Source organism: Saccopteryx bilineata, chromosome 1 (assembly GCF_036850765.1).
Source record: "Saccopteryx bilineata isolate mSacBil1 chromosome 1, mSacBil1_pri_phased_curated, whole genome shotgun sequence".
Lineage (NCBI taxonomy): Eukaryota > Metazoa > Chordata > Mammalia > Chiroptera > Emballonuridae > Saccopteryx > Saccopteryx bilineata.
This window is the reverse complement of record NC_089490.1, coordinates 359,619,597-359,634,906: the sequence shown is the minus strand read 5'-3', so window position 1 is coordinate 359,634,906 and position 15,310 is coordinate 359,619,597. Positions and strand designations below refer to the sequence as shown.

At 41.7% G+C, this 15,310-nt stretch overlaps 1 protein-coding gene and 1 long non-coding RNA gene across 11 annotated transcripts in view; one reads left to right on the top strand and one right to left on the bottom strand.

The window, feature by feature from the left end:
• TEAD1 (TEA domain transcription factor 1) overlaps positions 1-15,310 on the bottom strand; it is a 283,716-nt gene that overhangs the window by 78,206 nt on the left and 190,200 nt on the right. For 4 of the 10 annotated variants that reach the window (XM_066250982.1, XM_066250981.1, XM_066250984.1 and 1 more), the window contains 3 exons: positions 6,730-6,794; positions 4,298-4,360; positions 4,146-4,208 (listed from right to left, as the gene is read on the bottom strand). In XM_066250982.1, the coding sequence (XP_066107079.1) occupies positions 4,146-4,208; positions 4,298-4,360; positions 6,730-6,794 (191 nt within the window). The remainder of the gene's footprint in view (positions 1-4,145; positions 4,209-4,297; positions 4,361-6,729; positions 6,795-15,310) is intronic. The other 6 variants (XM_066250985.1, XM_066250986.1, XM_066250989.1 and 3 more) reach the window with 3 other exon arrangements.
• LOC136318532 (uncharacterized) lies at positions 5,871-8,914 on the top strand. The gene is made up of 4 exons (XR_010728082.1): positions 5,871-6,179; positions 6,620-6,715; positions 7,150-7,230; positions 8,762-8,914. It is a non-coding gene; the product is annotated as an uncharacterized lncRNA (long non-coding RNA).

The window sequence follows — 15,310 nt, the reverse complement described above, 5'->3', positions numbered from 1 at the left end:
CAAGTCCACACACAAAAAGGGGGTGATCTGTCTCACAAACAAGCACCTAGGGAAGCACTGCAGTTAGCAGAAGCATAATGCTGACCCTTGGAACTTGCTCTAACAGACTTTGTAGTTAGGATGACCCATCCCTAACTGTGACATGAGAATGCCCACTCTCTTCTTGAGTCTGTTTGCTTTGGAGGAATATGACAGAACAGGCTAGAAAACTTATTCAATATGGACTTTAAATGGGACACATGCGTTTTTGTGTAAAGGTGGGAAGGAACAACTGAGAGCTATCTCTTTTCCTTCTGCCTAAAGCAGTATGGTTTTTCAAACCTTATTCAACAGAACAGCCAAAGAGCCACTGCTGAGGATGAGGGAGTGTGAGCTTTGCTTAAAACAGCCTTTATTTTATATGAAGGCTTTCAAGTAAGATCTCAGTCTGAAACATGAGTTTTGCTGTTTAAAGAAGTCTGGAAAACCACTGGACTAAAAAATTCTACCATACCCTTCCCCAGGAAGTAGAGAGAGGCTTACAGGCAAGAGGACTCACATGGAAGCCAGACCTGGCAGTGGCCCCAGGAATGAACAAACCACATATTCAAACTCCAAGGGAGTACAGTAAAATGGAGTTTAGCTTCAGTCTTCACAGGAAGGCCCTGACAGGCCTTTGTCCACCCAGAGAACAGAAATCTTTAGGCTTCTGAGCATGTGGAGAAATAGTGAGCAGCCCAACTGAGGCAGGAATTGCCAAGACAGGTACTGAGATGGTCAGTCACCAGCCACTGTCTCCAAGAAGCCGTGCTACTTCTCCGTAGGCAAAGCACAGTGTCTATTCTAAGTTCGGATACTTTCTGCTATCCATACCACCTGCCCAGAACTTATCCTAGTTGACCAGGATGACTTCAACTTTCTGCAGCGAGTTTATCTCAGTTACTGCAGGAGGCCAAGAAGACACGGCTATCATCCTCACCTCATAGTGATCTCAGGGAGCATGCTCGTCTCTGCCTCCCACAACTGTGCACTCGACTCCAGAATTGAGCAAGCACATACAGGGGGAGTGGTGAGATCGACCTGACCTACAAGGTCAACAGACCTGGGCCTACTTCTAGGTGATGCCTGGCTAGGAAGGTTAATGAGGGCATCTTTAACACAAAATGCCCACGGGAGGTCAAGGCAGTGACACCTGTATGCAGGTGATAGCCTTATTCTCAACTGTCCTAATGCCCTCAGAGAGGTGACACAGCAGTTCTGCAGCTAAGATCACATCACCCTGAGTTACCGACACTCACCACAGGGTCAATCACAGATTAAGTCCACATTTTGAGTAAGATTTCAAAGTTAAAATATTCATCTTCTGAAATGTGGGTGCTGAGAAAAGGCTGGTAGCAAGGGCTGCTTGCCTAGCTCCAAGGGACATAAGAGATGATAGATTATCTATACTGTGTGCTGGTGTAATGCCTTCCACTTGAAAACATTCTCCCATCTCCACTAGATAACATCCTATCTGACAGAACAATGGTTTTTTGTTTGTTTGTTTGTTTGTTTTCTTTATTTTTTTAAGCTGGAAACCAGGAGAGACAGTCAGACAGACTCCCGCATGCGCCCACCAGGGGCGACGCTCTGCCCACCAGGGGGCCATGCTCTGCCCCTCCGGGGCGTTGCTCTGCCGCGACCAGAGCCACTCTAGCGCCTGGGGCAGAGGCCAAGGAGCCATCCCCAGTGCCCGGGCCATCCTTGCTCCAATGGAGCCTTGGCTGAGGGAGGGGAAGAGAGAGACAGAGAGGAAGGAGGGGGTGGGGGGTGGAGAAGCAAATGGGCGCTTCTCCTATGTGCCCTGGCCAGGAATCGAACCCGGGTCCCCCACACGCCAGGCCGACGCTCTACCGCTGAGCCAACCGGTCAGGGCCAGAACAATGGTTTAGGATTCAGAAAGACCTGAGTTCAAATCCCGATTCTGACGCTTAAGTAGGCTTAGTGGCTTTTGGCAAGTCAATTAAACTCCTAGAACCCTGGTTTCTTAAATATTATTCCTCAAAGTCCAAACAATGGAACTTTCTTTGTAGTGTGCATAAATGAGAGAAGACCCAAGAGGCTTTGTACCGCACTGACTCTTGTCTTTCAGTTCCCAAAGAGCAGCACGTTCTCCATGCGGCTCGTCCCTGGGATTCCCTCCACGTTTGGTTTTGGCTCTTTCTGCTAACACTTACCAACAGTGCCCTAATTTCACATTCCTATTTGAATGGCCAGCTCTGTGAATAAGGGGTTGGCTGTTAACTGCCCACCATGATGAGCGCCATGCCTGGAACACGCAATTAGTATTAGCTGATGGGAAGAACAAAGGCCTCCATTTTTCCAGGAATAATGTGGTGGGGAGGAAGGAAAGAAACTGTAAGAAGATGGAGGTGGTTCTTGGAGCTGAAATGTTGAGCCAGTTGCTACCCAACTGTCTGTTTCAGCCTCCTCCTTGTGTTCTGCCCCCAAAGAGAGTGGGCCAATATTGCAAGTAGGGGGGGAAGCCTTTTAGTTTTTAGAAACAAACACAAATATAACTGTGTGTTTGTGTGTATGATATGTATAAAGTAAAGGCACAATTCTTTTAAGGAAAATTCTAAAAATCACCAAGTGAAAAAATGAGTGCTTCCTGCATGCCATGGGGATCCCTTCTGAGCAGGAGAACTTCATTCATCACCTATAGGGTTTTTGGTCTAGGGCTGTGTGCCCTGGAGAGTCTATAGAAACCACACAGACAGCGCAGAAATAGAGCAATTTATAACACTGCAGACGGAAACACAAAATTTGGTGTCTGTAAACTCCTTTGTACACCATTAATCCATTAGCTCAGAGAAACTAGAAACAGTCAGAACTTGAGCAAATACTGAGGTAGTTACATCCACATAGAGAGGAATGCACCTTTGGTTAAAAAGCAGGATTGAAGAAGTTATCTTAGTCTTCGACTGCTCAGCCAGTGCAGCTAAAAGCCAGCCACCATCAGCCACACGTGCGAGCGAGCCAGCATGCTGCCCACTGCAGAGGGCACAACAAATGAGCCTTGCTAGTAACTAGAGCTCCTCCACAGCCAGACTTGTTTGCATAAAAAAAGTTGGAGGACTTTGGGAAGGGTCCCAGTGTTCACCACTCAGTGCTGGGAAAATTACACTTAATTTTTTAGGTTTACAATGAAAACACAAATTTGCTTCATGTGTGGAAAAAACAGAACAGAACAAAAAAATGACATATGGGAAAGGCAACAATATAAGCTACAAATTTGTTTTTATTATATAGTAAAAATCCTCCATGTAAACTATAATCTCTGAATTTCTACCAGGGCATATGGAAACAAACAAACAAAAAGGCATGTATGCTTTACTACAAATTTTGGAAGGGAGAACTTGCATTTAATATATTGTTTATGCCTCCATTTTTGCTATCAAATGTATTTTAAGAGATGGGAAATTGAGGCATATGTATAAACATTTTAAAGTAAACTCAATTATAGTGGAATTGCAAATATAGATTTGATCAGGAGCTTACTGATCTTTTAAGATCTATCTTCCATTTTTTTGAGGTCTCACCTTATTTTTTAACTTAGTTAACAATATTAAACACTGTGGAATAATCTGGCGGAATAAATCTGGCAGAATAAATCTGGCAGAAAACACTCTGTGTTGAAAGAACATATGAAAAGGGTGTATTTTTTAATGAGTATTCTTGAAAATACATGAAAAGCACACATTAATTTCTAAATATTTTATTAAGAGTAATTTCATGATGACCACTGTGTAAATGATTCCTGTTTATAATTTCTACACCAACTTTGCATCTGGATTTTTTTTTTCTCTCCTAGCCCAGGGCTGCTTGATGGATAAAAATTTAAAAAAAAAAAAAAAATCATGTTTCTGTGCTGAAAAGTTATCAAGACCAGCTCTTTGCTGCATTTGCATTGTTATTAGGGACACACACGCACACAGCACACACACTGGGCTTAATGTGAGGCTAGTACAGAAACAGAGAGATTAGACACAAAGAAATGTAAACAGCTCTCACATGCGAGGAAACTAGGTTACGAGAATCCCAGCGCCGGGCATTCACCAGTCACCATGGAAAACAGGAAGTGAGATGCATAGCAACCACAAGCCAAAAAGCAGGAAAGCGCATACCTTTAGCTTGGAATGAAAATCACGAGATTTCCTTCTGGCAAGAACCTGAATGTGACTAGACACCTGCAGGGTAGGGGAAGGGAGGAAAACAAAGGAAAAGCCTGTAACCATGGAGATGAAAAGCCCCCTACAACTGGGCAAGCCAGACGTACCTTAATGGCGGCTTGAATTTCTCGAACTTTCTTTCTTGCTAAGACCTGTATATGACTAGACACCTACATTGTTCGGGTTTATGAGGGGAAACAAAACAAAACAAAACAAAACAAAAAAAGGAAATCAAATATAAAATTGCTACTCCTTAGGAGGGTGTGGGGTGGGGTGGGGTGGGGTGGTTATTTGCATCGCAACAAAGCTCTGCAGTTAGGAATACACAGTCCCAGCCAGACACCAAGCCCCCAGCGCTGCTCTCAGCTTTTCAGACTGGGTCATCACTGCAGTGACTTGATTCAGGAGGAAAGTTTAGGCTAATCTAGTTTTTTCTCACCCAAGAGCAATCACGGGCATGGGATGAGAGGGGGAGAGTTGGGTTGTTTTCTTTATGAAATAAAAAAAGGTGGGGGTAGAGGTAAATGAAAATATTTATAGCTTCTCGGTATCAGGAGGGAAAATCCCCTTTTCTCAATTTAGAAGAGACGGTCCATAAATTAGCACATTCTACGAAATCAAAAAGCTAAAGCTGTCAGTTGGATTCTGATCTCATTAAGAGCTCTGGATTCTGTAGCAAATGTTAAAATAATACTGACATGTAAATGAGATCTCAAAGTGAAATGGAAAGACCCAGTTAGTGGAGCATTTTTCCCTTATAAATATCTTTAATCCTTCCACTCTTTTGGGTATTGACTGGGCGCCAAGTGGATTTGCATATTATTACAAAGCGCAAAGTGTGAATACAGCCAGCCAGCCATCCTGTTAAAAATCTGGGTTGAAAACCACACGGATTTGCTGAACAACAAATTCACATTGGAGAGGTATCACCAACTGCTGCCTAAAAACATCCCCAGGATGCCGGAGTGTAGAAACCAAGCCAAGTCTGGCTTCTGAAATACAATGATTCCACTGGGTAAACAAATTTGCATCTCTTTCCACCGGCCTTGGATAAATGTAGAAGAGTCCCCCAGTGAAGAGGTTGGGCACATGAGCAGAGCTCACAGAACCAGCAGACAGCCCAGGTCCAGCATGTTCAATATGTCGAGAATTAGATCTTGTGTGCTTTTATCTGTTTCAGAAATTTAGAACCTTCCATGTAAAAGTTCACCGACTCAGACTAGAAAACAATTACTTCATTTCAAACACTCTAGCAACTCTAAGAAAAAAGACAGGATTTATGATAATAAAATATCCTTTCATCTTTAATTTTGTCTTTGAGTTAAATTTTTTTTTTCAATTTGTGCTTTTTTTTTTTAAGTACGGAGAAGCAGGTACTCCCCCATCCTCTTCACCCCTCTATCCGGCTCCTGCTTTTACTTGGTTTCACCCGAATTTTATTCTTATGTGATTTTTGGACTTAATGAGGACCACCATCCACCGCAGGGGCGGGGGCGGGGACCATCCACCGAGCGGACGGTCCGTGTCCGAGACTGGCAGGAGGCCGCCTCCCTCTGCGCTGACTCAGCAGCCAGGCTCCGCTGGGGCTGGGCTGGGGCACGTGGGGCATTCCTGGGGAAAAGCTCTCCCCCGTCATAAACATTCATGGAAACAACTCATCACTGAGCAGAGGACTGGGACCTGCTGCTCAGGCTTAACAAGACCACAGTTGAGCTTGCCTTTTGGTTTAATTATAGTTTTTAAAATCCACAGATCCATCAGCATAGATCAACATTAAAAATTTTTTTTTTTTCTGTTAACAACTCACCCATGAGGTTTGTTTGATATTTTCCCCCTTTCTTTCTTTCTTTTTGTTTTTAGGTAAGCACGAATTTCTCCATCCCAGTTCTGAACTGGGTCAGAGGCTTGGGCCGCTTTGTATCAGGAAGGAGGAGAGCCAGAGCCCTGACAAAGGGCAGAGGAAAATTCCTGACACTGCTCTGCACATAGGTATCTAAGTTGTAACTTCACTGCAGTCACAGCAGCTACTGACAAAAAGCCATAGCTTAAGGAGCAACAGTTCCCTGGACGCACATCATTCAATATCATATTCGGGCCAATACTCAAGGCTGCTCGCGTTACTTTTATTGAAATGATGACTAATATGTCATTGTTCCAGGATTTTACAATGCACAAAATCACAAAATTTCATGGCTTGCAAGTATATTTGCACCTGCAGCATGTGTAGTATTTGCAGATGCACAGTGTGGGAAAGAAGTAAACCTTTTAAAATACAGTACAGGAGCAGTTTATACACTGTCCTTACTAAAACTTTCCCATATGTACAAAAGAACTCTGGAGACCACATAGTCAAGGGTCACTGAAATGATGAACAGTGAAAACTGAGCCAATTTAAAACACCAATTTAAATATCACTGACGTCCTTACAGGGAACTCAAATTGGGAGCTCCTAGGAGCCAAAGCACAGACAGCCACTGCAGCCAAAATGCCTCCTTGGGCCATTCGCTGACATGCACAATTTCCAGGTAGGTTATTTTACCTGTTTTCTGGTCCTCGTCTTCCCTGTCCTGAGTTTGATGTATCTGGCTATCAATTCATTCCTACCTGCAAGAAAGAAAAATTTATAATAAGGTAGAGTGGAGGGGGAAAAAGCCTCTGAAAGCTAAGAACAGAATTCAGAATCAGTTGCATCTGTAAGTTTATTAATGCTAGAAAAATAAAACAGTACAGTGGTTTGCAAAAATACTAGGAGGATAATAAGATGAGGGACATTAATTATGAACTATGATCAGCAACTGAGAATACAAATGTGCTTTTTTAAAGGTGCTTTTTAGTTTCTTTGCATACTTGAATCTAAATGGGCGATGACTTGTGAAGCAACAAATGCAAGAATTAGTGTGGGGTCCACAAACCCAATTTGTTCTAGTCTTATATTTCATATCCATTCCTCCTCACTCAGGTTTCTACTTGTAGTTACCTCCAGTGAGAGTCATTATAGCCACAAGAAAATGAACACTGTGGCCACAGAAACCCTACAATGGTGAGTTAACATACAAAAGCAGACACCCCCTAAAAGTAGTCACTGCACTAGTAACTAAACACAAGATTGTGTCTGTGAAAAAGAATGACACAACCTCTTCAAAGCTTTATAACCTATGAGGGAAAGAAAATGCCTAAAAGTATAAACAAATACCTTCCATCCATACCCTGCCAGGAGACTGAGAAGGTTCAAACAGAAAATTGATTTTGAAGAACTATAATGTAATGGGAAAGTACAGCCCCACAGCCAAGTGGGGAAATGTAATACTACGTGAAATAAAAACCCAACTGTAAGACATGGGTCCCAACTGTAACTATAGTCATAGCTGTACAGATCGTTGTGCAATTTGTGCCGGCTGTCTTACTTCCCAGACATACTGCACACCTGAAGAGAGTAAGAGCTTTATCTTACTTCCCACAACCCTCTTAGCTCCCCACCTCAGGCACACAGCACACTGCTGGGCACACAGGAAGAACACATGTGGAAATAATACAGCCTCTGCTGAGAAAGAGTGACCACGCCCACCAGATCTCCCCTGGCAGAGGACAGGATTGGCAGCACTAATGAAGATTAATGCAAATGTCTTTACGAAAATGCTGTTTGAGAATTCTAAAGACTGCTCCATCACTGCTGAGAACATTCCTTTAATCATGGCTCTGCCCACCACCTGCCCGTTTTAGGGCTGTGTAATACATAGTCACCACTAGAAGACACAGGAATCATAGAAGCTTGAGTTGGAAAATACCTCAGGGTCATTCATTCCCAACTTGAAAAGTCCAAGTCCTTATTAGCCTAAGCTAGCACTTCTAGAATTCAGGAAGTGAATTCTAAGTTTTACCTTAAAACACTTAAGAATAAAAGGACCCTCCTTATCTGTGGCTTCTTGTCACTGTCATTCTCAGAGTCTTCTTATTTCTCTTAACAAGGAACAAGGCTAACCACTTATGCACATGACTAACTTTTCGATATTAATGATGGCTTTCAGGTCCTCCTAGTTTTGTATCCAGGCCAAACCTCCCCTATTCCTTTATCTGTGACAAGCTTTGGAACACTCCCCCATACATCCTGTGACTGTCCTTTGTCTATTTTCCTTTCATAGCCTGAAGCCCAGAACCATAGTGATGGTCCTGCTATGCCAGGTCCACAGCAGAGTGGCTCCAAGGCCTCGCGCATCCGAAATATCCCACCTTTGTTATTGCACCACTGCATTTGATTTTGGGAGACCACTATGAACTGTCAACTCACGTCCCTTTGAACTTGTAGGTTTTATTTTTTTCATTTGGGCTACTACTCAGATATATCCCTAACCGTGTGCATAGTTAGAATTTTCAGATCCAAACACAGAACCTGAATTTATTTCTATTGCATTTCATCCTGTTAGATTAAGCCTGTCAGGATCTTCTTCGATCCTGATTCTATGTCTGAACTTAAACCCTTTAACACAGAAAAGGGGCCTGGAAATTTGGTCTTGAGGATTGCTTCTCTAGGGATTCTCTTTCAAACTTTTGAGAACTACCAATATCTCTTGTAGTGCCATCGGGTCTACTTCTTCATCTCTCAGGTGGTCGTACAGATTTTGTAATTTGTTTCAAAGGCTCGCCGACAGCGGAGCCCAACCAAGAGTGCCTCATTACCAGAAGCCAGAGCTCAATGACGATGTCTGCAGATGAACCATGCACGCATCCTCCAGCACGGGGCCTTACTGTACCCTGCTCAGGGCCGTCTGAGTGGCCAGAATGAAATAAATCCAGGGCTCTGTATTACATGCAATTTCATTTGAACCTTGGCCAGATGGCAAAAATGTCTCCTGCCTATCCTTGTTTATTTTCTGTGAAAGCAGGAAGAATTATTTGTTATCTGTGACACATCACCTATATAACTAACTTCTCATTACTTATGGCATTTGTTGTAATGGATGATATCAATACGAGGACAGCCACATTTGACTGTATGTATACTTTATATAGTCTAAGCAAACGACCCCCCTTAGAGTTAAACAATATCAACTTATACGATGACTACAGTATTTCTACAACATCCCCTACTGGGTAGTCTATGTGCAGAGCACTATGACACTGTCACCATTTCATTGAAAGCTTGTTGTAACTCTTATGTCACGTCCCTGTGCTTTATAAGATCACCTGTCAGAATGCAGCGTCCTTTCTTTCATACCATGTTTCAAGCCATGGAGTAATTAACTTGAGGTTCTTACTGTGTTTCTTCTTGCCTCCATTAGGAATACTGTTGATTCAATTTTTAAATTCAAATTTAACCAACTCTAAGCGTCTACTATGATCTAAGCAGTGTTTCACTTTATTATATGTACATTTTTTAATGACCATGAGGTGGCTTTGTGTTATTTGGGTTTACCTGGTTTATAAAATGTATGTTTCATTTGTTTAGTTATTTTAAAAAAAAAACTTAAATACCATCCTGGCTGGATAGCTCATTTGGTTAGAGTATCATCCCAATATGCCAAGATTGCAGGTTCAATCCCCGGTCAGGGCACATATAAGAATCAACCAATGAATGCATAAGTAAGTGGAACAAATTAATGTCTCTCTCTGTCAGTCTCTTTCTCCTCCTTTCTCTCTCTCTAAAAATAAAAAACAGTTAAAAAAAAAACCTCAAATACCTACCATATTTCCACATGTATAAGACGCACCCTTTTTCAAAAAATTTGGGGTCTAAAAACTGGGTGCACCTTATACAGTGGTTGTAGTTTTTTTACTTGCATTTGCCACTTTTTTTAGCTTGTTTTTGCACTCATTGTTGAAGACAGTGATTTGTCATCAGACACAGATGAGGACAAGCTAATGGATGGGAGTTTTGACAGTGATGAGGAATTGTATAAATTTTATGATGAATAAAACTTGAGTTCAATAACTTTATGTAATATGTTTTTTCTTTCCAAATTTCAAGCCCCCAAATTAAAGTGTGTCTTATACATGGGAGCATCTTATATATATAGGGAAATATGGTAGTTTATCCTTAAGTTTTAAGTTCAACTCATATATCTTTTAATTTTTACAATCAGTTTCAAAAGACCATTTGAATAATGTTTGGTCCATTTTACAAATCTAAACTCCTTTAAACACTTAAAACTGTATTTAATTTAGAGTGTATTTAAATATTTTAAACATTAGAACTGTTTGATTGAACTTACAAAAACTTTCCTTAAACAACTCTTAAGAGACCTAGTAAATTATCTTAAATGCTCTAATATTGCTTCCAAATCTAGTAAGACTTCAACCCTCCCTCAAATCAAGTCTAAATCAATTACCCCATGGTACATTTTAATTCAAAAATACAAGCTAACCTGTTGTATGGGCCAAATTATTTTAAATAATTACTTGAAATATGATACATTGATAAATCATTTAAATAAAAAACATTAATACTATAGGCTTTGACTCTATTGACACCTTCTATTTTCATTTCTAAACCTCCCCAGAATTAAAATATGCACACCTACGAGGAAAACAAGTGTACCATTCCAAATGATATTGGAATATCCTTTCAGCTGCTTGGGGTTGTACATATTTTGGGGCAATCAACTAGACTCTGAATGAATTCTTGTCACTGATACAGGACGTCCTGAGACTTCTTTACATTTCTGTAATATGGCCCTCTAAAGGGGGTGGATCCAGGGAGTCCAGAGCCATGGACTTGAATTGTGGTACTAAGATAATACAGTTCCCTTACCAAGGACCAGAAGCTCAGTGGTACTAACCACCACTGATGTAACTGGCAGTGGGCTTCTGATCCACACAGCACAGCCTTGTTTGTAACCATAATCAAGATGTTGGGTGTTGGAAATGTTAATCCTCATTTCTTTCTCTCTTTCTTCCAACATATCCACAAATAGTAGGTGTGTTTCATCCAATAAAGCTTACATTATAAAAATGAATTTCAACAAAGATAACTTTAAAAGTAATCATGATAATCTTAAACTATAGGCATGTGAGGACCTCTACTCTGTGCCTTATGATGCCTGTCTGATGCATCAGGGATATAAAGACAGGGTAGCCTGCCCGCCAACAATAAGTTCACTGTCCAACACAAGGGCTAAGACATGAGCAAATCGGCTCTACACATCATATGATGACTACTGCTATGAAAGAGGTTCTAGTAACATCCATGGGTATTTGGCCACAAATAATTTATGGTCCAGTAAAAGTACTGGACCATAAGCTAGGCCTTTAAGGATAAATTTATTTTATTACATAGCCAACATTTTATTATGAAAAATTTCAGACATACAGAAAAGTCTATGGCAGGATGATTTTACAGTGATTACTACAGACCCACCACCTAGATTCTACCATTCACTTTTTCTATACCCGCTATATCACGTCTTTCCTATCACTCCCTTCCACTATCCACTTTACCAAGTGTGATTCAAAATACGTGGCAGGTATAATAACACTTCCCCCTCAATACTTCAGTGTACATTTCACCCACTGAAGTGACAACTCTGATTCTGACAGGCAGAATGGAGGTGGGGCGCGGGTGAAGACCATTTTAGACAGAGGAAGCAGCATCTCCTTAAATACATAAGCAGAAAACTGGGACTCTTATAACACACACACATGCAAATTCCCCAGACCACTGCACATCCTTCCTTCCGAGCACAGGCGTCTCCAGGCTCTGCACTCACAGCAACCACAGCATTCATGGCTCATCTCCTTCACGCTTCTAGAAATCCTCCTGGTGGCTTATAGAGCCAAGCAGCAACGTCACACTTCACCATTCAGCATCACACGACTGGTTCTCTGTTGCATAAAAGTTCCTTTGGAAATGCACATCCCATCACTTCTTTCATTCTGAGATGCTACAGCTGCATCTACCCTTGCTTTTCCCACAGGCAAGAGGCAGCAGCAAAGATAAACATGGCCTGACCTGCCACTTACATACTACGATCTTCACCAGGCAGCGCAATCTCATTTTTATTTTATTTTTCCTTTTTCCTAAATAACAGGACAGTTGAAGGTGAGCCCATCATCAGCTTCTCCTGCACCGACTGCCGTGAAATCTTCTGCTAAAGGGGCAACAGAGAAAGATTTCTGCAGAAAGGGACAGTTTGCACAGTGCCTGCCTTACCCAGACAGAAGACTGGTTAACGTTGTTGTGGGCTGTGTGTGTAATGGGATGTGGCCTCAAGGTCATGTTTGAGGCACAGCAAATGCAAGGTCTGTGGCTAGAAATTGTAGCCCAGAGACACTGGGCTTTAACAGCCTAAGAGCCACTTTGTAATTGAATGGAGTCAGGGAGCCACAAAGAAAGAAATAACAAAGGAATTGTCCTCTTCCTTGGCTGTAGTCATTTCTTAGGCAAACTCACACCCAGAGAGGGCAGAACTGGTCTGCACCTGGGGAAGTGGCTCCAGCTATATATTCTAAGGAACTCTCTGCCAGCCTTCCTTCACTGGGAGGGACATGTGAGGATTCCTGTATTAAAAGATAAGAATCAGAAAGAAAACTCAAGTTTCTCTCAGTTGTTAGACCAAAGCTGAACCAAAGGGGCACCAATGCTGTGGTGCAGCCGTGGGGTCTTCCCTACCCCTTCCCAAGCCCTTACTTACTAGCTAATAGCATTAGTAGACTATGAGAATATTCCTTGTTAACACCTTGAGCTTTCTGAGCTCTGCCCCCAAGCGCAAAATTGCTTTTATAGCCTGTATTGTCCTTGCCCATTTCTGCATGTCTGGATTCCACCCACCTTTCGAAAGTCTGATCTTTCATGAGCTTTCCTTCCAGATGAAGATACTCTGCCTCTCCCTAAACATCCACAGTCCTTGACCTTGGCCTCATCGCTGATGGCTGGGTTTGTATCCTTTCTGCCTTGTAGTCTATCATTTCAGTATATGTCATGGCTCCAACCAGATCATAAAGTCACTGAGAACAGGAACTAATGGCATCCATCTTTTCCTTGCTTCCCTCCATGTTTGTGAAGTGAGACCAGACATGGCCAACATACGGCTGCGTGCTGAATCTGGCCCGCGTAATGAGTTTATGTGGCCCGCGATTAAATTTTTAATATTTTCTGCACGACGCACTGTGAAAATGAAATAAGTGGTACTTTTAAATCGTAATACACAAACTACGATAGCTTCAGTAATCTTCAGCTCAACTTATATTTGTGAACAAACTTTTTCTTTAATGAATCTAAATAAAAGTACAACAAGATCAAGACTGAATGATCTGCATTTGGAGGCTGTGTTAAGAATAGCTATTAGAAGTATAGAGCCAGATATTAAAAAAATAAATAGGCGATGAAAAGCGCCTCAACACATCACATTAGTATTTTTGTTAATTTGTTGTACTAAATTACTTACATTTATCCATAAACAAATTACATAATAAAATTTTGTTTACTTAAACGAATCATTTTTGTATTTAAAATTTTTTAATTTTAATATTTTGTCCGGCCCATGAAAAAAGTTTTCTTTCTAATCTGGCCCGGGAGCAAAAACTGTTGGCCACGCCTGAGTAAGACACTGTTAGAGGCAGAAAAGGGTTTCTACATCCCTGCAATCCTGCTTGACCTTTGAATCATCAACCAAAAGTGAAAAACTGAAAGGGAAAAGAAAAGGTGACCCAGTGGGAAGAAGCAAAGAAAGATGCCTTCCACACGTGACAACACCATGGAGCACGGCTCAGTCCTCCAAAGGACAGAGTAGTAGCAGCACCCAACACAGAGAAAGTGCTGTATAATAGACTTCCCATTTCTACAAGATAGTGTTCTTGAAAAAATATCTTCAGATATCAAAGTCAACAACCAAAAAGCACAGATGTAGGGGATACAGTGGAAGCCAAGTGTCACCAGCTAGGGAGAGGTCTACCGAAGAATGTTTAATGATCCTGTCCTGAAGATCTGTGGACTTTCTATCTATGGAGAGGCCACAGGAGGCAGTAAAGAGTCGTTATTAATTAACCAATGAGGAGTCAATAATTAATCTTTTCTTCCACACTGCTGCCATTGTCCCAGTGACGCTGAGAAAGAAAAAAGGTCTACCAAAGCTGGTCTACTAGTGGCAACTGGCCCACTAGTCAGACACCAACTGCATCTACAAACGTATAAATAACATGCTAGAATTAAGGGGTAAAAAGATGCTCCCTCTGCCTTTAAGGAGCTTACACTTGTGAGGGAATTTCACCCATGAAAACAGTATCAAGTCACCCCATCCATCCCCAAGCCTCTCTTTCACGGTATGCATCCCAGCCGCCATGTTCCATTTATTTGAACAACTGCATGATGAACACCTGCCTCCGTCACTACAGATAGGATGTTCCACAGGAACACAGACCATCAACTGGGTTTTGCTCATCACGGTACCCTCCTGGTGTCAAGAATACAGCAGGTCCTCAGAAAGTAAACCCTGATGGAATGATTGAATGAGAGGGATCGTGAAGCAGAGCGGGAGAGAGGTATAAGACTGAGAGTAAAGGGAGGTTCATGAAAAAGAACATTTGAACCAGTCCTAGAGTGTTGCCAATGAGGAAGTTTAGACATCAGTGTTTCAGTTAATCCTCAATATAAATCATTGACCAAAAAGTCAGCACAAATGTGGAAAATCACCAGAAAGGGCCAGGCAGCCTGCTCTGGGTTGTCAGTGTTGGTACTTTGTGTTCCTGACCTAAAGGTTTACAAAAGGGACTGATGGCCTTCAGGAGCTCAATAATGGCAAGTCCCGGAAATACCGTGTCTGCATTCACCCAGGGACTTAAAGTGAACAGCTTTAGAAGAAAGAATACGCAGAGGAGGGCTGTGTCAACCCCTAGTTAGTCAGAACTTACTCCTCTCACCCCTTCAAAATACCTGGCAATAATCTAAGTCCCACCTTCTGGAAGTTTCTATCACTCGATGGTAGCTGATAACATTATCAAGGGATGGCCCCATAAAAGACCATTCCATGCATCTTAGTGGGACAGCTTACAAACCACACATTTGCATTAGACTATGAGTCAAGTAACAATATCTAATGCTATATATTAGATACAATCCTTCTATGTTGCGTAGGAGTTCTTTTTATTGTAATTATTTCTAGAAGCTAAATAAATAGAAATAAAGTTAGTGT